Here is a 22,968-nt window from a genome sequence, read left to right on the forward strand (position 1 = left end):
GAGCCAAAGCATAAGAGACTCTTAAAAACTGAGAACAAACTGAGGGTTGATGGGGGGTGGGAGGGAGGAGAGGGTGGGTGATGGGTAGTGAGGAGGGCACCTTTTGGGATGAGCACTGGGTGTTGTATGGAAACCAATTTGACAATAAATTTCATATACTGGAAAAAAAAAAAGAAAAAAAGAAACTGGGTGCCTTGAGCAACAATAATGTCTTCTCTCTACAGGCCTAAGTTCAAAATCAGTGTGTCAGTTGAGTTGCCTCCTATTGAGGACTGAGGGCGAATGTGTTCCAGGCCTCTCCCCGAGCTTCTGGCAGGGACCCATAATCTCCGGCGTCCCTTCGTTCAGCCCTGTGTCTGTAGCGTTTCCAATCTCTGCCCCAATCCTCACCCAGCTTTCCCCTGGGCGTTGTGTCTTTTCTTACCAGAACAGCAGCCACTGAATCAGGGTCCACCCAAACCCAGTAGCCTCATCCTAAATTGATTCCATCTACAAAGACCCTATTTCCCGAGGCCATACTCACAGGTACCGAGGGTTAGGACTTGAACATATCTTTTTTTGGGAGACACCATTCAGCCCACAATAGGAGGCGAGAGGTGAAGTAAGCAAAAGTTAATTTTCATCATAAGCCCTTCGAGATCATTTGATTGTTTAAACCTTGTGTATATTTTGTGCGGCTTTTTAAAACTTTAAATATCTGTACAACTGTGACAGGGCTGTCTTTATGATTTGACAGTCTCCTCTAGAAGACAAAACCATGCAGTAAATTCCAGTGAGTGAGAATGTGGCCTGATTCACACAGCTCCTTTTATTCTCAATATACCAAAGGGTCTCCTAATGCTTCCACTATGCAGTACTGGTATAAGTAGGCCACAAATCATTTTCTAGGCACCCTAAGCGTCCTTGGGATCCAAAGCAGCCACTGTGCCAGACATTATGCTGGGCCCCGAGGACACAGAAAGCTGAAGAAAGTGCAGTTCCCACGTACAAGGAAATCAGAGTCCAACATAGCAAGTGATCACAGCAAGATACTCTTGGTTGTAACAGAGTTCCCTACCTAGAGTGTGCTGGAAAATGAGGAACATATATTCAATTGTTCCTATCACTTAGGGTAAACTCTATCAGCTCTCTGCTGCACATGAGAGAAAATCTAAGATCATGAGGTTTGAACACGATAAAAGTTATTCCTCTCACATGAGAGAAACAGAGTCTAGGGTTGGCCTGTGGTGCAGTAGGCTGAATATTTGTGTCCTTCCAAAATTCGTACGTTGATGGGGTGCCTGGGTGGCTCAGTCGGTTAAGCATCTGACTTCGGCTCAGGTCATAATCTCGTGGTTCATGAGTTCGAGCCCCGTGTTGGTCTCTGTGCCGACACTCAGAGCCTGGAGCCTGCTTCAGATTCTGTGTCTCCCTGGCTCTCTGCCCCTCCCCCACTCTCCTTCTCTCTCTCTCTCAAAACTAAATAAATATTTTTAAAAAATTAAAAACAACAACAAAATTGGTATGTTGAAACCCAATGCCCAATGTGATGATATTAGAAGTACGTCTGGCATGAAGGTGGAGGCCTCGTGAAGGGAATCGTTGCTCTTATAAAAGAGACTCCAGAGAGCTCCCTCACCCATCTACCACATGCAGGCACACCAAGAAGTCAACAGTCTAAATCCTGGACGAGGGTCTTCACCAGAATCTGGCCATGCTGGCTCCTGATCTTGGACTTACAACCTCCAGAACCGTGAGAAGTGCATTCCTATTGAACGAGCCACCTGTCTATGACATTTTGTCCCTGTTGCCTGAACCAGACTAGGACATATGGTGTCGGGGAGCACAAACCAGACCCAGACATCTCCCTCTACACTTTTATGGGACGTGTCCTGCTGCTTCACCATCCTCAACCCATGGGCTTTTCTGTATCATGGGCCAAGATGGCCAACGTCCATTTTCTAATCAGCAGGAAAGAGAAGGAGATGAAGGCCAAGGCATTCTTCCCTGTTACACCCCTTCTGGCCAGGATTTAGTCATACAGCCACACCTCACTACATAGGGGTCTTTTCCTTGGGCAGCCTTGTGTTCAGCTGAAACCCAGCTGGCCACCACCGATGAAGAAAGCATGTGATTAAGGGTCCGCAGCAACCAGACAGACTCTGCCACCAGCATCCACCCACTGCTTGCAGCATGACCAGTGCATCCAGGCAGAAGGGGCCCAGAAGACAGGCTAACTTGGGGTGCATCGGGAGGAATTACAGGGAGGTGAAGACACAGAAGAGACTCTGCGGGACCATTCACATCTGCCACGTGGACAGGGAAAGAAGGGTATCTGTGCAGGGGAAGGAGCATGAGCAAATGTGGTGACGGACTGGACAGGAGACAGGAGAGAGGATGAGGGAGAGGGTGAATCCAGGACAATCCTTTGGCTTCTGCCTTGAATAACAGAATAGGTATCAGTGCCTTACCCTGAGACACGGAACTCCAGAAAAGAACCAACCTTGGGTAGGAAAGATAGCTAATTCAATTGTGAACGCATTTCAGGAGCCTTTGGCACACTGGTGCATACTTTTACCTCCTTGAGTATTTGAAAAAGCAAAATGTGGTTCAGGTACTACAGTTACCCCCCTTCTACCCATCCTACTTCTGCCTACGAAATGTGGGTATGGAAGCATTTACCAATGGGGAAAAACATCCAAGTAATAAGCTATAATTTAACCTGTGGAGATGTCAACAGGCATATTCTCACTGGCATAAGTGAAGGAAGTTTCCAGAACAGAGTCTGGTGGGTAGTTTCCTGCACAAAGAGGGAATGACTCCAAAGCACTGTATTGAAAAAAGGGGCTATGATATATTTTAAGATTTTGAAAAGGTGTATTACAGACAGCTACATCACAAGAGAACGTTTTAGAAGAACGAGAAGCTGGGTAAACAAGAATAGGTCATTAGTACAGAAAAAGTTCTGATACACACACATACACACACACACGAGGGATAAGCTGGTAGAAATTCCAGAGAAATACTTTTGGGGATGCTAGCTTACCGTGAGGAGCCTGGAATCCTATTTTCACAAAAACCAACAACAAGGTCTGGCAATGGGTTTGGGAGACAGAAAGTGACCTACTCACTAAGGAAGGACAGAATGAGAGAACAAATAACTCTGGCAAAAAAAAAATAATGGTGATTACCCTTTGCATTGAGAGGGTCTCCCATTTTATGGACACATTCATAAACACTTACTCATTTGATACCTAAGTTAACCCTATGATTTTGGTGAAATGTGAATGGCCACCCCCAGTTGCTCACTGTTGGAATAACAGGCTAAACGGACCTTTAATAAACAAGGTAACACACATAAGCAGCATATCCAAAACCGTGTTCCTTGGAATTGTATTTATTTGTTCCATGGAACACGTGAATTAAAAAAAAAGGTTGCTCCCTGGTTTGGGAAAAGCTGACTCAAAGCTACTCAGGTGTCCTAACCTTTGGCCTCCTCAGGTCTTGTGATAAGCTACCATGGAGTATGAATCTCAAGAATGGATGGAAATGTTGCAGTTCCCCCATTTCTTTGACCACAGAACCCTGGTCCTCCTGGAAGTCTCCTCCGCCAGAGTGACCGGCACACGTTCCGGGAAACACTCTATCAGAGAATCTGTCGGAACTGCCTTCTGGCCCAAAGTGAATTGAATCCTGCAGGCTTAGCGATGATGAGGAAGCCATGATGTGACCTGCCTCGGAGGTGTTAAATTAATTAAACAAGGAGGCCATTAGGCTGATGTGGCTGTAATGCCCTGAGAGAATAGAGAAGCAAACCAAATCTTGAGGCCATAAATGCCTCAAGGTAATGAAGTCAAACACTAAGGACAACCAGTCATAGCCAACTAGGCTTTAAGCTACAGCCAATCAATAACTGCCTTACTCTGCTTCCCCCTTTTCACTACAGAAGTCCGTCCCCAACTCCCATTAGTGGGGGTCTCCCACCCCTTCCAGTTTGGTGCTACACAATCCGAACTGATTTCTTCTCAAACTCTTACAACATTCAACATGCCCCAGTTTATCTTTTAGCAGAGGTCACCTCTACACAGACGTTAAGCAACCTACCATACACACACAGTGGCAAAGCCGGGATTAGAAAGCAAGTCTCCCAAATGTCTACGTTTGCCTTGGTCTCAAAAACAATAGATGGTCTTCCTTCCACTTAGATTGCCTCCCAATTGTTATTCATCTTAAAAAAGTAAAACTGTTCATAGAAACGCTCAACCCCTTCTGGCTGGGGTGAGCAACTCTGATTTCCTGAATGAAAACAGTGAACTTGCCTCTAACAAGAAGGTCGGGAACTATATTTAAAGTCACTGGAGTATTAATATTGTTGCAATTACAGTTAATCAATTTCACGGCCATCTCTGACAGCTGTGGTGCTAGAGGGGAACTTCATGCAAGAGGAAAAGAAAGGAAAAATGAATTGCCCTGTATGCGCATTATTCATGTATTTATTTTCCAATTTTTTTCATGAGATCATCTTTAGCTACATTTTCAGTGAGGAAGGCACCAACTTTTAAAATTATGCAGTCAACTTCCTATTTTAAGACTTTTAGTAAGGATCAGATACGCAGAAAGTGGCATTTTTTCCCCTTCATAATGTCTCTAAGAATGAAATGAGAGAGGCACTGTGCTTTCGTAAATGCTACGGATTTCCTACAGGAGGGCTGTGGCTCCACCATCTCTGTACTGACCAAATAGCATCATGGACAGTTCCTCATTTCCTTCAGAGATTGTTTTATTTATATTCCGGTAAATTCTAACCTCTGGTCACGGTGCGCTCCTCACAGCCTCAGTATTTTATTATCAAGATCCATACATTACACAGCATTTGGATAAAAAATGCGTATCGCAGAGTTATTCTGCCCCCAAGAGATTAATATTAAATGTATCAGATCTGAGAGAGTAAGGAGAATGAATGGCTACAGGAACTCATCAAGGTCTTGGAGGCTTAATGTAGATCATCCTTCCATTCTAATGCTTTGAACTTTGGTTAATGATTATTACAGATGAAAGAGAACGTAGCTTACCACCGTCCCCAAAGATTTGCGTATTAAATTGCAAAGCCAGCAGGTAGAAGTCTAAACTAGGGCAAGTTGGTCCTCAATCTTCCCATACTGGGTTCACATTTAGGGAGGATCTTTCCAGCCACTTTGGTTTTACATTTGAGTCTGTCCTCCTAAAACTTCCCAACCCTGGCTTTTTCTGCCTCCGTCACTAACTCAAGATTCCCTTTCCTGGCTTCAAGGTGTCTCAGGCACAGATTTCTTTTGGTAAACTAAATAAAAGTATGACACAAAGACATCTGTAGGTACTCTATCTCATCTGTTTATAATGTGCATTGTTGGGGCACCTGGGTGGCTCAGTCGGTTAAGCGTCCGACTTCGGCCCAGGTCAGGATCTCACAGTTCGTGAGTTCGAGCCCCGCGGTGGGCTCTGTGCAGACAGCTCGGTGCCTGGAGCCTGCTTCGGATTCTGTGTCTCCCTCTCTCTCTGCCCCTCCCCCGCTTCGGATTCTGTGTCTCCCTCTCTCTCTCTCTGCCCCTTCCCTGCTTGGGACTCTGTGTCTCCCTCTCTCTCTCTGCCCCTTCCCTGCTTGGGACTCTGTGTCTCCCTCTCTCTCTCTGCACCTCTCCAGCTCATGCTTGCACTCTGTCTCCGTCAAAAATAAATAAACTTAAAAATAAATTTTATAATGTGCATTGCCTCTCAACCAATAGTTTAAAAAAAAAAGTCTACTATGTATTAGGCAATGATAACTAATAGTGAACCATGCCTCCCCCCCAGCCACCAAACAAATAAACACAAAACCTGCCCTTGTGGACCTTAACTTATGGTGGCAGTATAAAGAAGACAATAAGAAATAACCAAATAAATATACATGTAGTGGTAAGTACTGAAGAGAAAAATAAAGAGAGATGGGCAGGGTGTGTCAAAGGATTCTATTTTATTATTTTTTTAAAGAGTTTATTTATTTATTTTGAGAGAGAGACAGAGCAAGAGAGAGCAGGGGAGGGAGAGGGAGAGACAAAATCCCAAGCAGGCTCCACGCTATCAGTGAGGAGCCCGATGTGGGGCTTGAACTCACGCCCTGTGAGATCACAACCTGAGCTGAGATCAAGAGTTAGACACTTAACCGACTGAGCCACCCAGGTGCCCCAGGATTCTATTTTAAATAAGAGATCAAGGAACAGCCTCCTTTAGGGGAAGAATTTGAGCAATGACCTGAACAATGTAAGGAAATGAGCGATGTGGATACTTGCAGGGAGAGCATTCCAAGGAAAGGAAAGAACAAGTTCAAAGGTGGAGTGGGTGGCATGCACTCAGGAAAGCAAAGAGCCCAGGGTGCCCGTAGCAGAACGGAGGGGGATGGGGGAACTGAGCAGATGAAGTGAAATAGGGGGCAGGCCGTCAAATCTTACGATGGTTTAGACTTGCCTGGAGGGGCACCTGGGTGGCTCAGTGGGTTGAGCATCCAACTTCGGTTCAGGTCATGATCTCATGGTTCACGAGTTAGAGCCCCACGTCAGACTTTGCACTCGTGGTACAGAGCCTGCTTCAGATTCTGTGTCTTTCTCTCTTCCTGCCCCTCCCCCACCCATGATCTCTTTCTCCCTCCCTCAAAAATAAATAAACATTAAAAAAAATTTTTTTTAAACAAAAACAAAAATGAAGACTTGGCTGAGGGTTTTGCCTGGAGTACCGTGATGTGATATTTTGAATAGACTCTAGAGGGCCGGGCATTAGGGAGCCCATGGCTTAGACCACAGTGGTAGCAACAGGGTTGTAAGAACGTCTGGAGTCTATGCATGTTGAACACAGAGCCAACACCACTTGCTGACCAATTGGATTTGGGGAGTTCCTAGAAAGTATTCCTCACTCGTCCTCTTTCTTCTCTTAGGCATGGGAAGGTCTGTAAGCAAAGCATAGCCTATTTCTTTATTTTTCTACATTAAGCATGGGGGATGGTGAGGAATCAGGTATTTCTGGCTGTATCTGGAACTCTACCAAAACAAGAAAGGACTGATCAACATTAGCGGTCACACACAATAACTAGACAGGACAAGAGTCGGATGGTGTCTTAGTCCTTCTGGGCTGCTGTAACAAATTCCTACAGATGGAGTGGCTTGTGAACAACAGAAACTTGTTTCTCACAGCTCTGGAGGCTGGGAAGCCCAATGGAGAGGCACCGGCAGATTCAGTGTCTGGTGAGACCCCACTTTCTGGTTCACGGATGGCTGTGTCCTCACATGGAAGAAGGAAGGAGGCAACTCCTTGGGGTCACTTTTATAAGAGCACTAATTCAAATCATGAGGGCTCTACCCTCATGAGCTAACCACCTCCCAAAGGCCCCATCTCCAAACATCATCACATTGGGGGCTAGGCTTCAACACATGAATTTTGGGGCAACATAAACATTCTACCATACGCTGGCAGATGGTGAATTGTAAAGTTACAGACAGGCTGAGGTTCTCAAGAGAAGGCTGAGGCATAACCACAACTTCTGGCCAGCTAGGAGATGAGGCCTTTAGATAATCTTGTTAATTATAATGAAGAATGATAAAGAAAACAGTCAACCATGGTAGGGCATCAGGTCACCAGGGTTTGATGATCTGAAAGGTAGAGAGAAGGCATCAGTGCCAGTTAAGGAAGGGAAAAAATGGAAAAGACTCTGCTTTTGTCCTATAGCTAAACCAAACCCCGCCTTGGGCATTCTGAGTTTCCTTTAAGGCAAGGCCTCTCAAGTGGAAATGAAGCAATCCATTTCTGTATCATTGTTCGTCATCTTGTTTTTAGGTAGACAATGGATACATGTGGAATAACTGGGACCTAACACATCTGGTCCAAAATGTCTGGACACCAGTAGCTTCTGGCGTTCCAGAAATTGTGAGACTGGCTCAAGATTATTTGCCTGCATTCAAAGGTATGCTACCAATGGCTTCAAGGATCACTGCTCCTAACTAATAGATTTGCAACTCAACAACTCTTGCCTAAGGACAAAAACCATTATCCGAAATAGTGGAAATATCTGGCATATGGAACATAAATGGTGGGGGAAATTCCAGGTTCATCAAGAGGTTTCCTTCTGTTCTCCCTTATAGAGAATGTAGGCTGGGAATGAAGTTGACCTTGGAATACGGAACTCTGTAATGAGATGGTGAGGAAATGGAACACATGGAAAATGCTACTGTTGACTCCTTTCCCTACTTATCCCAAAGTCTTGCTCTGTGCTTTTTCTTTCCTTATGTATGTACAGATGTGCCTATAAAGCATATGCTTTATTTCTCTAAATTGAGAAGGAATACAGCTTGCCCTATGGCTTTTCATTATTGGATAAACCAAGGTGTCAACATAGGCCCCTCACAAGATCTTGTAAAGTCATCACCTGTGGAGAATTTGCATAAAAAAGGGAAGATTATCCACTCTCCTTCACTTAACCAAATTTCTGTGCTAATGAATCTACTGGTTGCACATAAAATTTTAAATGGCAAGTAGACTCACTCCTGATAAAAGCTCACCAAAAAAGGAAAAGAATTTCGAGATAGAAAACTAAAACAATTAAAATGCTCTATCATAACAATAAACATAATTCCTCTGTAGACAAGAATAGTATTTTCCTAACATGGAAATAACCAGCCCCTTGGGGAAAAAGAAGTTAACCATGCATTTTTTTTTTACATATTTTCATGAAAAGAGAAAATACAGAGGCTGCCCATTAACAAGGGCCATGAAGAACATTGCACTGCGGAGGGAAAGACAGGCCTAATTTATAAATCCAAGTATGCCTTGTATTTTCCTTTACTTCCTACTTCTGAAGTATGTGTTTTAATACACAATTACTATTTTTAGTGAGGAGACCTCACTACCACTATTTAAACTGCAGATCTGGGGGTTCCCGGGTGGCTCAGTTGGTTGAGCATCCAACTCTTGGTTTCGGCTCAGGTCATGATCTCATAGTTTGTGAATTCGAGTCCTGCATCGGGCTCTGCGCTGACAGTGTCGAGCCTGCTTGGGATTCTCTCCCTCTCTCTCTGCCCTTCCCCTGCTCACTCTCCCTCTCAAAATAAATAAATAAACTTAAAAAAAGTAAGAACGAACGAAAGATAAACTGCAAGTCTGAATTAAATTTAGTCATCAAGCTTAAAAAAATAAACCAATGAGTAGAACTTCCTCTTCCTTCACCAACCCATTTTCCAGGTTCCTCTCCTCCCTCCACATCACTGAATGAGGATCTAATCTGCATCGGGGCCCTAGATGTGCTAAAAGCACAGAGACCTTGTCTTTACCCTAAAGGGGCTTCAACATTGGGAGTTGAGTTTACTATGCAAATCGAGCATTTACAAAAGAACTTGGTAAATTCTACAGTAGGGATTGGAAAACAACAACAAATAGTAGGAAACCAGAAGAGTGACTTTACATTAGTCAATTACTTTAAACAATTAACAAGTAGATAGTAACTTAAAGATGTTTTGTCCTTGGGAAAAGCCTTATTTGCACCTCTGTTAAATAATCTCGACAAGTTTTCAGATCCAATGAACTCAAGTTTACCTACTTCTGAACAGATTTCTAGAAAGTTACAACAATCAAGTTTTACCTTATGGTAACACCTAAAATATGCAGCACGTTCATCAGAAAATTTCTCCAGTCTTTTTGGACCTTTGCTTGAAGCTTTCTTGAATACTAGCCAGCATCGCTGATATATCTGGAAGGAAATGCAAAGAGTTCAGCATCAGTGACTCAGATATCACTTACATTTGCATTTAAATGTTTTCTCTTTGATGTTTTCACCTGTAAAGTATTCATAAGCCATAAGTGTGATGCTACTTTGGGAAAATAAAAATTTTAAACCCGAAATTGTTTCCACAACAGGTGTATTATGTCATTCATTTACTGGAATCAAATGAAAATGAGTATTTGAAAGCAAATTTCTTAACATTTCAATAACAGTCTCAGTAGAAACATTTCAGGAAAAGTCCCAGAGATAAAAATCTCAAATCAGCGCAAATAGCATAGGTATTCATGGCACACGCTCTCATTTCAAATGCAATTAAATATGGAACTCATAGGCCCAATATATGCTGAAGGTTTCGCTGACAGTCCAACAGAAAGCCCTTATATGTCATATGACAATCCTCACAACTGATGCTCAGGAGTGGGCCAGACACTGGACTAACTAATAAATGACTGATTAACACCAACCAGATTCTCCCTCAGAAAATCCAACCCAGGGGCTCAAAGATTACTCAGACCGAAGAGCAGTCTGAGTTAAGAGGTCAATACTGGTAGCTTATAAACTGAGGTTGGTGACCATGATGGATCATGTGCCTAACAGGTAGGCAGTGGGACCTGGTCCAGAGAACTAGGTGATTTCTACTCCAGGCAGAAGAGACATTTTAGTTCTCTGTCATCTTTCTGCTGCTGACTTTGTGATCTAGCCCTTCCCTTGATTTTCTTAGAAATCATCTTCCCCACCATCAACAGCACTCTTAATTGACAGAGGCTGAATGGAATTCTGATTCTAGCAACCAAAGCTTCTCTGATTAAAATAACCAGTATATACTAAACGAGGCACCAAAATATTAGTCATGCCAGAGAGAGGAAAGTGCAAAGAGCTAATGAGTCTACGAACAACAACGTTCTCCAAAAGCAAAATAAAATGAGATGTTTTAACCTAAAAATTAATAAGGATTCATATTCATCGTAATATTCACTGATGGAAGAGATCTGAGTGGCACTCTTCTACTCCGCTGGTGACCTCTAAAGGCAATTTGACAACAGATATAAAGAACCTGAAAAGAGTAAGAATCCATCCTAACGAAAGAGCCCAAATGCAGGCCAACACTGAAGGAGGAATTCTGCATTCCAGTGCAGACAGGTGGGTAACTATTCAATCACAGTTATCTCCCTGATCCTTAAATCATCTTCTAAGTATGGACCATATTTAGGTGGTTTTGTATAGTCAACCCATAAATGAATTTTATGCACTATGAAGTTTAAGAACCTTGGAGCTAGTAAGAAGAAAAAAAGTCCACATAAAACATTTGGTCATTCAAACCATACTCCACTGAAAATGCCTTCTATATTTTATTAGTAACTGGCAGATGGATGAAGAATTCAGGTTTGCTACTATTTATCCTCAATGCTGAATAGATTCCATTTCTCTCTGCTCACTGGGTGAACTAAACATTCATTAATGGTTTTGTTTGGGATAGTAAAAAGAACATGAAATCCACTCCATTTTGAAGTTTTGCTCTGAACACAGAGGGTAAGATGTGTGCCTCAGCCTGCTGAATGTATAATATAATCCTAGCATTATTATTTATAATAACAATAAATAGAAACCACTAACTCCTCAACAATAACGAAAGGCAAGGTTAATTATAGTACTTCTATTACATATAATAAGTATGGAGTACCTAATATTATATAAGATATAATATCGAGGTATGCATCTTTAAGATAACATAGTCATTATATTTAAAATGTCATAATATGAATAATACACATAATATATATAATACACTATGTACCACCAATAATGTGTATGTTATCTATCTATAAGGATAACATAGATATTTCATTTGAAACAAATTTCAGAAGGAATTTCCAATGACATGGGAAAGTGCATAAAAGTGGGGTTTTTTGGCTTGTTTTTGTTGTGTTTAATAAAAATTAATATTGCAAATTAAGTGAAAGAGAACTGTTATTTCCTAAATATCCAGAGGTATCAGTAAAATAGTGCAATTAAAATCAGTTATTGGCTTTCATCTTGCACAGTCACTGAACTTATCAAGAGATGTAAAAACATGGAGACAGAAGTGGAAAAGCAATTTAGTGGAGAAAGGTATACTTTCAAACAAATGGCACTGGAATAATTGAACATCCATAGGAATAAAAAAAAAAAGCACACACACACACACACACACACACACACACACACACACACCTTAACCTAAAACAATCACCTTAAACAAAAATAAACTCAAATGGACTTAAATATAAAACAAAACTATAAAACCTTAGGGGAAAAAAGTGTTTGGGATCATCATCTGGACAAAGAATTCTTAGACTGCATACCAAAAGCACAATCCATAAAAGAAAAGCTTGCCAATTTGTACTTCCTCAAAACTTAAAATTTTTGCTCTGTGAAAAACTGTTAAGAGGATGAAAAGACAAGTTACAGAATGGGAGGAAATATTTGCAAACTGCATATCTGACAAAGGATTAGTATCTAGATATATAAAGAACTCTTAAAATTCAATAGTAAAGAATCAAACAATCCAATTACAAAACAGAAGTTTAAAAAATGTTTATAAACATACATTTCACCAATAAGGAAGCAGATGATGAAAAAGCACATGAAAAAATGTTCAATATCATTAGTCATCAGGTAAATGTAAATTAAAACCACAGTGAAACATCACTACACATCTCTCAGATTGGCTGAAATTAAAAAAAAATGATAATACCACCAACCAAATGCTGAAAAGGATATAAAGAAATTAGGTGTCTCATACCTTCCTGGTGAGAATGTAGAATGATACAGGAACTTTGAAACACAGCTGGGTAGTTTCTTTAAAAACTAAACAAGCAACATGGCCCACAGTTGCTTTCTTAAGAATCCATCCCAGGGAAATGCAAACATCCCCCCCCCCCCCCCGCACACACACACACAATTTGAACATAAATGTTCATAGTAGCTTGATCTGTATCAGCGCAAAACTGGAAGCACCCATATATTCTTCAATGAGCTAAGGTGGTACATCCATATCATGGAGCACTTCTTAGCTATAAAAACAATTTAACTAGCAATATTGCAACAATTTGAATGAGTCTTCAGATAATGATGCTGAGCAGGTCCGGGGCGGGGGGTGGGGGGGGGGGAGGGGAGTGAAATCCAAAAGGTTACGTACTGTAGGACCACATTTATAGCATTTTTTAATGACAAAATGACAGAAATGGAAAACAGATCCATGATTGTCAGGGGTTGGGGACGGGAAGTAGCTCTGTCGACAAAAGGGGAACATAAGGGATCCCTGCAGCAATGGAATTGTCCTGCATCTTGACTGTGTTAATGTCAATATCTTGGTTATGATGTTGCACGATAGCTTTGAAGATGTTATCAATCAGTAAAACTGGGGAAAAGGTACGGGATCTTTGCGTAATATTTCTTACAACTGGACGCAAATCTATAATTATCTCAAAATGAAACACTTAAAATTTTTTCAATGGAAAAATGTAGAGATATTTAAGCAAAATCTTAAAATGACAACCTAATCTAATAGCATTTATCTACATTTGCCAGTTTTCTTTCTGTTGCTATCTGACCACAGTCTATTAACCAATGGAAGAAGCCAAGTTGTAAGAGCCATTGATTGGTAAGAGTTCAAACACAAAATCCTTTTCAGGGTAAAGACCCCCACCATGAAAATTAACATTTCCAGTAGTGTGGTTGACATATAGAAGTCTTACCAACATCTCACTCATGTCTGAAGAATGGATGAGACAACCGTCTCCCTTAAAATTTGGCCACCACCAGAAGACTGTAACTACAGTGGGGATAAATGTCACTCCGTCCAAATATAGGGTGTGGAAAACAGGCTGTTATTCTACTATTGGCAACCCCTTTCTTTTGTACGTACCTCTGAAGATGTTTTAGAAATCGAGCATGCCTTAGGTATGCAAGAAATACGTCCACTGTATCAAAACTGTTTTCACCAAGAAAGATAGGTAAATACATTTCCTAATTATGCCTCAACTTTCAGACTCACTCTTGAATGACTCCACTTCTAAGATTCTTTTATACTTGACCATCTCCTTCACAATTGTACCAGTAGTTTCCTGGCTTATGTCCAGAGGTTGTTGAATGCGAGCTAAAGACTCCTCAATTTCAGCATGCCTAAATCCCTCAGGGGATTTTTGTTTTTTTCATTTTTTGTTTTTCTTCTGTTTTATTAAGAAGTAAGGACAATGTTACGAATAACTGCGAAAATACTATTCTCTAAATTCACACGCAACTATTGGTTGGGGCATTGCCATTGGAATAGATTACATCATGGTTCATCGGGAGAGAAGGAAAATCTGAATTTGGCTTATGAAAAGGAAGGTCGGGATGTTTGCAACATGCAAGCACATGGTACAAAACGAATGCGAAAGTTGAGAATAATGGTGCAATCAAGGCCATTTGCTAATCCGCTCTCCATCACACACCAGTGATTCTCAGAGCTGGTCCAGCATCACTCAAGATAATTGTTAATTATGTAGATTCCTAGACATTAGCCAAGGTCTACTGACTCAGAACCTCCTGGGGTGGGGCTAGACAAATTTGCTCTTTCACATGTTCCCCAGGTATTTTATTTGTAATTTGCAAACCAAGGCCATAAATATTCATAAAGGCTCAGACAACACAATGCTTCCCACTTGGGATTGCCAACCAAGAGCTCTCCAACAAATGCTCCGCGATGAGGGCCTCGGAGATGTGTACTTTCCCACAAGTGGCGCTGAGGCCTTTGAAGTGGCCTCCGACAGCGGAGCGAGATGCTGTCTGGAGGAGAAGAGAGACACAGAAGCAGAAACAATTCTGTTAAGCTTTGGTGAACTCTCAACTTCACCGCCAAACACTCTCAGTCCTAAGAGCCCTGGAAAAGCCCCTGGTACCTGAGGATTGAAAACTTACCCTAAATGGGGTGCCTGGGTGGCGCAGTCGGTTAAGCGTCCAACTTTGGCTCAGGTCACAGTCTCACGGTTCACGGGGTGGGACACCGCACTGTCCTCTCTCTCCCTCGTTCTCTGCCCCTTCCTTGCTTGTGCTCTCTCGCTCTCGCCCTCACTCTCTCTTTCTCAAAATAAAGTAATAAACTTAAAAAAAAATTTTAAAACCTTACCCTAAATACCTCAGCATTGTTTAAAGGGAATGGAATAGGCCTCACCGCACGTGGTAACGTGTGACTAGTTGGAGTAACACACAGACATTGTGAAAAAGATGACAATTTGAGAACAACCCCACGCAGGTTTCATTTTTCCGTAAAATTAATTCATTCAGCCATCTCCTTCGTATTTTATATAACACATCTACTTACCATCTGTGGTACTTTTTTTACTTAACATTTTTCTTTCAACTGGTTTTTAACTAAATTTTTTTTTATTTAAAAGAGGAAACTTTTATCCCAACAATAATAGCTACGTGTAGTTCTCACTACCCATAAAGAGCAGATAATGCTAACGATAAACACACTGTTAGAAAAACGGATGACGGAATAAGTTCCACGGTGAAGTATCTTGCCTCCTGTGCATCAAGGATTCATAATCTCAGCACTAGTGACATTTTAGGCAAGGGGATATTTTTTTAAGTTTATTTATTTATTTTGAGAGAGACAGAGACAGCGCGAGTGGGGGAGGGGCAGAGAGAGAGAGAGGGAGACAGAGGATCCCAAGCAGGCTCTGCACTGCCAGCGTGGAGTCCGACGCAGGACTCAAACCCACAAAACCGTGAGATGGTGACCTGAGCCAAAACCAAGTGTCGGACACTTAACCGACTGAGCCACCCAAGCGCCCCGGCAAGGTGACTTTTTATAGTGGGCTGGGGGTGGGGAATCCTGCACACTTAGGATGTGGCTGTTTAGCAGCATCTCTGGCCTCTGTCAAACTCCCCCCATCCAGTTGGCAACCAAAATTATCTCCAGAAATTTCCAAATGTCCCCTGGGGAGCAAAGTCAGATCCACTCCTACAGATGAATGTACGCTGATCTATGATTGCACTCTTGAAAAATATGAGGCTTTGTGAATATCTTCCAAGTCCCGGATTTGGACCAGTTAATCCGCACAAGCCACTGCTGAACCTAAAAAGATAAGTACATCACACAGTTCTGACAACCTGGGTGGACAGACACCAGATTTAGCAGTTATGTGACAATTTCCTTAGTGTGCACTTGCTAGCTGTTGGTGGTGGTTTTAGGACACCTAATTTTCAGCCTTAATTGTCACCAGCCCATATATGATTTGTGCTATTTTTTTCCCATTGTCTTTCCTTTCTTTAAAACTGGATATCCTTAATAATTGCTAAGCCCTGGTTTCAAATCTCTGACCCTTTTACCAGCTTCTTCCCCTAACAAAGAACAGTCTGGCAAATTCACCGAGATTTCCAGTGCCAAAAAGCAGGTGAAACAATTAAGAATTTGAGTTCCTAATTCTTTTTTTTTAATTTTTTTTTAACGTTTATTTATTTTTGAGACAAGGACAGACAGCATGAACGGGGGAGGGTCAGAGAGAGAGGGAGACACAGAATCTGAAACAGGCTCCAGGCTCTGAGCTGTCAGCACAGAGCCTGACGTGGGGCTCGAACTCACGGACCGCGAGATCATGACCCGAGCCAAAGTTGGAGGCCTAACCGACTGAGCCGCCCAGGCGCCCCGAGTTCCTAATTCTATTAGCAGTCCAACACAATGAGCTGAACAACAGCATCACAAATTAAACTTCTGGAGGATGCATGGACAGTTATAAAGGTAAGAGAAAGCAAATTTTGGTCCCAACAGTTCTGTGAAATGGAAATTATATACTGCCTCCGTGTATACTCAAGAAGAAGCAGAAGGCCTAAGTAAGATGTGACCGTTTAGGTCTCTGTGGTCTATTCCAAGCGTTAACAAACTTTTTCTGTAAAGGGCCAGGGAGAGTAAATATTTTAGTCTTTGATGATCACAGATATTTGTTGGAGCTACCGAACTCTGTAATTACAGCATCAAAGTAGCCATAGGATATGTGTAAGTGAATGGTGTGGATGTCTTCCAATAAAACTTTCTTTAAAAAGCCAGGAAGCAGGTCAGGCTGCAGTCTGCCGACCTCCATATTTCTCAACTGTTTAAGCTCATGTTACTCTTTGATGAACATTAAAATCTGTTTGGCATGTCCCTGTTGAGTGAAAGAGAGGAGGGAGTATACCCCAGGCGAGAATCTCTATATAATCCACATCTCCCCATCGGCCCAAATTTTACTTCCATAAAATTATGTTACAATGTTGACCTGATGCTTTTTCTACGCCCTCCACCACACTTCGTGTCCTGTCCACTGTCCAAGATTCGCTACTCTACAATGAATTCGGATGCTGTCCTGAAGAGAGCTCTCACGTGCACAGACACAGTGTCCCATCTCTAGCCTTGGCATATAGTTAGCTTTTGCCAATTATCTTTTCCTCTGATGTCAAGGAACCCTTTGGGAAGAAAAGGTCGGTTTTCCATTTTGTCAACACCCCCTTTCTATAATCCTGTCGACTCTTCTCCAGCCCCACTCTTTACTCTCCAAGCCACATGCCAGCCTTCCTGACACCCGTAACTACGTGGCTTGCACCAAGTGGAAAATAAACTCCAAGCAGCCAGGACAAAAAAAAAATCTACCCCCAGCCATACAATGCTAAATTAGCCTCACTTCTCACATACTAACCCAATTTTTCCCTACTCTCCCAAACAAATCAAATACTCTGCTCATCCGGGATGTCAATATTAACACCTCAAACCAGCTAAACTTTCCCCCCATGCATTGCAGTGTGCCGACCCCTTTTTGTGTGTTCTTTCAATTAACTGTCCCCGACAGCCCTTAGGAAGCTATACCAGAAAAAAGCCAGGATTTCAACCTTGGCTTGCCCGGCTCTGGAGAACGAGTACCTAACCACTCCCCCGGCCGTCTCCCAGAGAAGTTGGACTTCTAGAGAGGCACAAACTTATGCTGAGGGTTGAGCCGTCTGTAAGAAATTTACTTTCAAGCTTCTCACAATCTAAAAAGAGAAACTGAGTTGTAACCATATGTTCTTTCATCTGGATGATGACTTTATTGCTTAGCTATTTCAGAGTGACATCTGCATTTGTGGTGTTAAGGTCCCCGGCACCAAGGGCTCATCTCCAGTGATAATTTTTCATGGAGTGTGTTTGCAGCTGGAATCTTAACATCCTAGTCTAGGATGCGAAGGTATCCTAGCAGTTTGTAAGAAGTGTTTGCTTTTAAAAGAATTCCACACGCTCTCGCCTTAAGTGTCTAAGTATTCGGCATCCTTGACTGAAGTCCAGAAATCCAAATGTGCAAAGTATTTCTAACTACATTAGAAGTATCTCAGTTTTTCTCGGCCTTCCCTGCCTTGCTAACCTTCGGCATCTTGTTCTGAGTTAGTTATGGCTGCAGTAAATGAACATGTTGGCTAAGTGGCTTCCCGCTGGCATGTGCAGTCGCCTACCTGGGGCTAACCAGTCACTTCTCCAGAAGCCCCCGGCCCTCCACTTTGGCCGATGACACATGGCCAGAGTAACCGGCTGCCCTCCTACAGTCTTGGGCTCCCCTTTGACTTCGAGGTCAAGGAAATGCCACTATCCAAGGACAGCTCGACAGTCACAGGAAGTGGTACCAGATAATGCAGTCTGGAGGTCGAGAGGAAGAGCCTTTAAATAAGACCAAACGGGGTGGGAATCAGCCAAGCAGACAATTCCCCTTCTGTCCTGTCTGCCAGCGTCTGCAAAATTCTTCCACCCCGAGAACTTTGACCTGGATGGTCTCCGAGACCCAGGAGGTTGCAACTTTCCAGTCCTACAAAGGACCCTATCATCATGGGATTTCAGAAGGTGACAGATGAAGTGTATAAAAGGAGTTCTTTCGCATCTTTCATAACTTGTAGGCTGCTACCTACAAGACAGCTTACTAAAAATAATGAGCTGGTTCGGAATTATGTATTTTATAAAGGGAAAAACATTTTAATGAGTAAACAACCTGATTCCGTGCCTATCATTTACATATACCTTTACTTGTAAGTTAAGAAATGCTAATTGGGAGAAGACTTCACGGTGGGTAGCAAGGTACATTTTAAATTCATTGCAGAGAGAAGTACCAGCAAGAACAGGATAATTAATCATAAAATAAAATTTGTACAAAGAGGATTAAAAATACTTAAAAAGCACCCACAGGCAATAAATTAGCTATGTCAATCCTTTGCTGATGGTGAGGTAAATTAGCACAATCTTTCTAGAGGCAGAATTATGCCTACCCTTTGACCTGGAAACATTACTTCCAGGAACTTTCCCCCTAAGGGAATAATTAAGGAAATATGCCAACATAGGGGAAAAAGGTTCTTCCACATAAAAACTGAAACACTCTGAATGTTCCAGGGGACTGATTTAATTCATTATGGCATATCTGTAAACTGGAAATTGCTATCATTAAAAATGATATTGTAACAGTATGTATACCATAGAAAATGCTATTAGTAAATTATTAAGTTTCAAAAGTAGGTTATTCCTGGTTTTTAATCTGTTTCTACTCCAGTATATATATATTCACTCAACAGATAGGGCCCAGGGGCTCAAGCAAGAAGATTGTGGGCTAGACTTGACCCTTCTATTTCTCATTCTCTCTCTCTCTCTCTCTCTCTCTCTCTCTCTCTCTCTCTCTATCTCACACACACACACACACACACACACACACACACACACACACAAACTATTGGGAAAAATGTCTGTTTAATGGAAAACTGTGCATTCTATAGCATACACACCACTAGGGTTATCTGCCTCTGATTCTGTGGGCGCTATTCTACATCTAAATTGTAGATAACTCATAGAAACGCAACATAATTCTAGTCCATGAAGAGGCATTTGTCCCGTTCAGAATTGGTTCAACCGACTTCCCTCCCCCACTGCCAACAACCCTGATCTCACGCTGCCAGATATAGAAATGTGTGGGTCTTCAGGTTACCCTTTAAACTACTCATAATATTCTGCATTATTCCTTCATTTAACTAATGAGTTAAAGCAGAATTTGTAACATGTTCACTCCTCATCTGTATGAGAGTCGTGATATTACCTGTTTTGGAAAGCCATCTTTGAACACAATCCAGCAACCCGAGCCCTGTGTACTTTCCTTCTAGCAAAGCCTGGAATGTCCTGAGTGCTCTGCTGGGGACCGCCACCCTAACCTAAGTCACCATCATCCGAGTTCTGAGATTCCCTGCTTCCATTTTGGCTGCACCTCATTCCGTTTCCTACACTGCTTCTGGGGTGATCTTTAAAACCCTAATCTGACCACATCAAGCCACTGTTTAAAGCATTCTGTGGCTGCCTGTTGCCTGTGGGTAAAAACCAAAGAAAGTCTTAAGACATTCCAGAACCTGCAAGACCCAGAGCCTCCCTACTGCGTTAGCCTTATTTTGAGGCTTTCTTCCTTTATACAACCTTTACTTGTCAGTATGCAGATATGCATATTTTAGTAAGCACCGAACAAGTAATATGTGACTTAAATAACCTCTCCTGGAATCAATATCCGCCACAAACGTTCTCGTCACCAAGGAACCCCTCCGGTTGTCAGTACAAAACCAGCCGGTGTCGGGGGAACCAACGCTGAGAGAGTTATGTGCCCCTTGACTTTCCCCTCCAATTCTTCTCTGTTCTCCAGATCTACCAGGTGGGAGGGAGACGAGGAGTGAGGAAGAGGAAGAGGAAGATGAACAAAAGAACTGTCTGAAGAAGCCATAAGCACTTCAAATCATTTATTTGGCTTTTATTTATTTATTTTTTTTATCAATGCATGCTAATACTTATCGGAACCACTAAAAGAAAACTGAAGGATAAGTTTTCCAAACCGATCTTAAAAGCCGTAATGAAAAGACAAAGTAAAACAACACAGAAAAGGAGATCAAAAGGAGTAATATGGATAAAACAAAAAGCACAAGGTAAGATAATGGAAATAAACACAAATACAGCAACCGTATATTTAGCTTTTATTTTTAACTAACCTTTTAGGGAAAAATGCCAAACTATTCTAAAGAAATGCTGTGGGCGCCTGGGTGGCTCAGTCGGCTAAGCGTCCGACTTCAGCTCAGATCACGATCCCGCGGTTTGTGGGTTCGAGCCCCAAGTCTGTGCTGTCGTGCAGAGCCAGAGAGACTGCTTCGGATCCTGTAGCCCCCTCTCTCCCTGCCCTTCCCTGCGCTCGTTCTCTCTCTCCTTCGCTCTCAAAAAATTAAATAAAACATTTTTAAAAAAATTTTTAAAAAATGACAGAAAATCTTAGCTGCTGTATGGGCATCACTGGGTGCTGAAATCAATCATTAATTCACTGGACAAATATTTACTGGGCCCCTACCCCTGCCAGGCACTGACTGGGGGTTGCAGCTGTAAACAAACGGGAAAGTAATCACTGCCTTCACTGGGCTTACAGATCATGGATAAGACAACAGGATACATGCACGTGTACACATGCGTCTTACAGGACACCGATCACATGTCATAAGGAATTACACACCGGAAAAGTGGACAGAAATGGCCAGTGGTGAGCATTTTCAGGGGGATAATCAGGGGAATTCTCAGAGAAACTGTCACCTGAACGAACACCTAGAAGGGGCTGGAGGAGAAGAGGGAGTGAACTGAGCAGATACGTTTTGCCCGTTTCTCCAGGCCAAAGAACCAAGTGGGTGTTGAGCAGAGACACCCGCAGGCAGAAGGAAAGGAAGAACAAGGGAGCCAGTGGAAGTCCAGACAATTCAGGGACAGTGGCGGTGAGAGTAGGTCGGACTGTACAGGTCCCGTGATCTTCTGGGAGAGACTCTGGCTTTGTCCCCTGAGTGATGAGAAGTGGGACGGGAAGGGATATGACCTGAGGTACGGTAGACAGACTGCAGGGGTCTGAAGGCAGAAGCAGGGAAACCACTTTGGGGCTGTCACCCAGTAAGCCATGCAGAAGGGGGTGGGGACCGGGGCCAGGACGGAAGTAAGGAAGGCAGAAGTGGTCAGAATCAGGTCTGGATCTGTTTGGAAAGCAGAAACAGCGAGATTCACGGGCGGCACTGGGTGTAGGGACAGGAAGGCAAGAGTCGAGGACGATTCCAAGGTTTTTAGTTTGAGCAAGTGGGAAGTAGGGAGCTCCCCCGACCCAGCTCAACAAGCCTGCAAGGCCACCAGGGTTTGTAGAGACGATGTGGAATTTGATGATGCAGTGAGTTTGTTATGCCTGTTCAACATCTAGGTTTATATAAACATTACGTTATCAAACACAACGAATAGGAAGTTATGTATACAATGTAGATATGAGCCTTTTAGATAAGATTTTATTCTATTTTTAAATGAAAAATACCATCTTTCCCAAAGGGCTGCTCTCAGAACTGAATAAATCAGTGCATTTATTTTTGAAAGAGAGAGCATTAGTGGGGGAGGGGGACAGAGGATCGGAAGATGCAGGTTCCGCGCTAATAGCACAAGCCGGACGCAGGGCTTGAACTCACAAACCGCGAGACCGTGACCTGAGCTTGGCTCAGTCTGACCCTCAGCCAACTGAGCTACCCAGGTGGCACTTCGAACTAGTGCATTTAAAGTGTTTCCATTGCTTGGGGAGCCCTCTAGAGCAGTCAGTGGCTCACTATATCTAGGTCTGCATGCAAACAAGGACAACACACATTTTGGTTCTTCATTTACTCATTAATTTTGCAATTATTGGGGTGCCTGGGTGGCTCAGTCGGTTGAGCCTCTGACATCGGCTCAGGTCATGATCTCATGGTTTGTGGGTTCGAGCCCCACGTTGGGCTTTGTGCTGACAGGTCAGAGCCTGGAGTCTCCCTCTTTCTCTGCCCTCTCCTGTTTGCACTGTCTCTCTCCCTCTCTCCCAAAAAATAAAAAAAATTGGCGATTATTAACTGAGCATGTACTACATGCTAGGCCCTACCCCAACACTGGAGAAACGGCAGTGCACAGAGCACAGTCCACAAAGCATACTTTGTAGTGTGAAGAGACAGATCATTAGGTCTCCCAGCCCACAGCACAATGCCTGGCACGCGGTGATAATGATCACGGACAACGTTTATGGAACAAAGTCACTTGGTAGCACGTCCCCACTAAGTATTTGGTGGAGTTAAAAAAGAAATGATCTCATTGTGGCTTCCAAAGCCACTTCCGGAGCAGTCTTCGAGTGATCGCCAAACCCAAATCA

General features: G+C 42.7%; 1 protein-coding gene across 2 annotated transcripts in view; it reads right to left on the minus strand.

The window, feature by feature from the left end:
- DOK5 (docking protein 5) overlaps window positions 1-22,968 on the minus strand; it is a 153,427-nt gene that overhangs the window by 71,688 nt on the left and 58,771 nt on the right. For both annotated transcript variants that reach the window (XM_053890117.1, XM_053890118.1), the window contains one exon: window positions 9,617-9,724. In XM_053890117.1, coding sequence (XP_053746092.1) covers window positions 9,617-9,724 — 108 coding nt within the window. The remainder of the gene's footprint in view (window positions 1-9,616; window positions 9,725-22,968) is intronic.

The sequence above is a fragment of the Panthera pardus genome, unplaced genomic scaffold (genome assembly GCF_024362965.1).
Source record: "Panthera pardus isolate Hobbes unplaced genomic scaffold, ASM2436296v1 HiC_scaffold_25, whole genome shotgun sequence".
In the NCBI taxonomy this organism is placed as follows: Eukaryota; Metazoa; Chordata; class Mammalia; order Carnivora; family Felidae; genus Panthera; species Panthera pardus.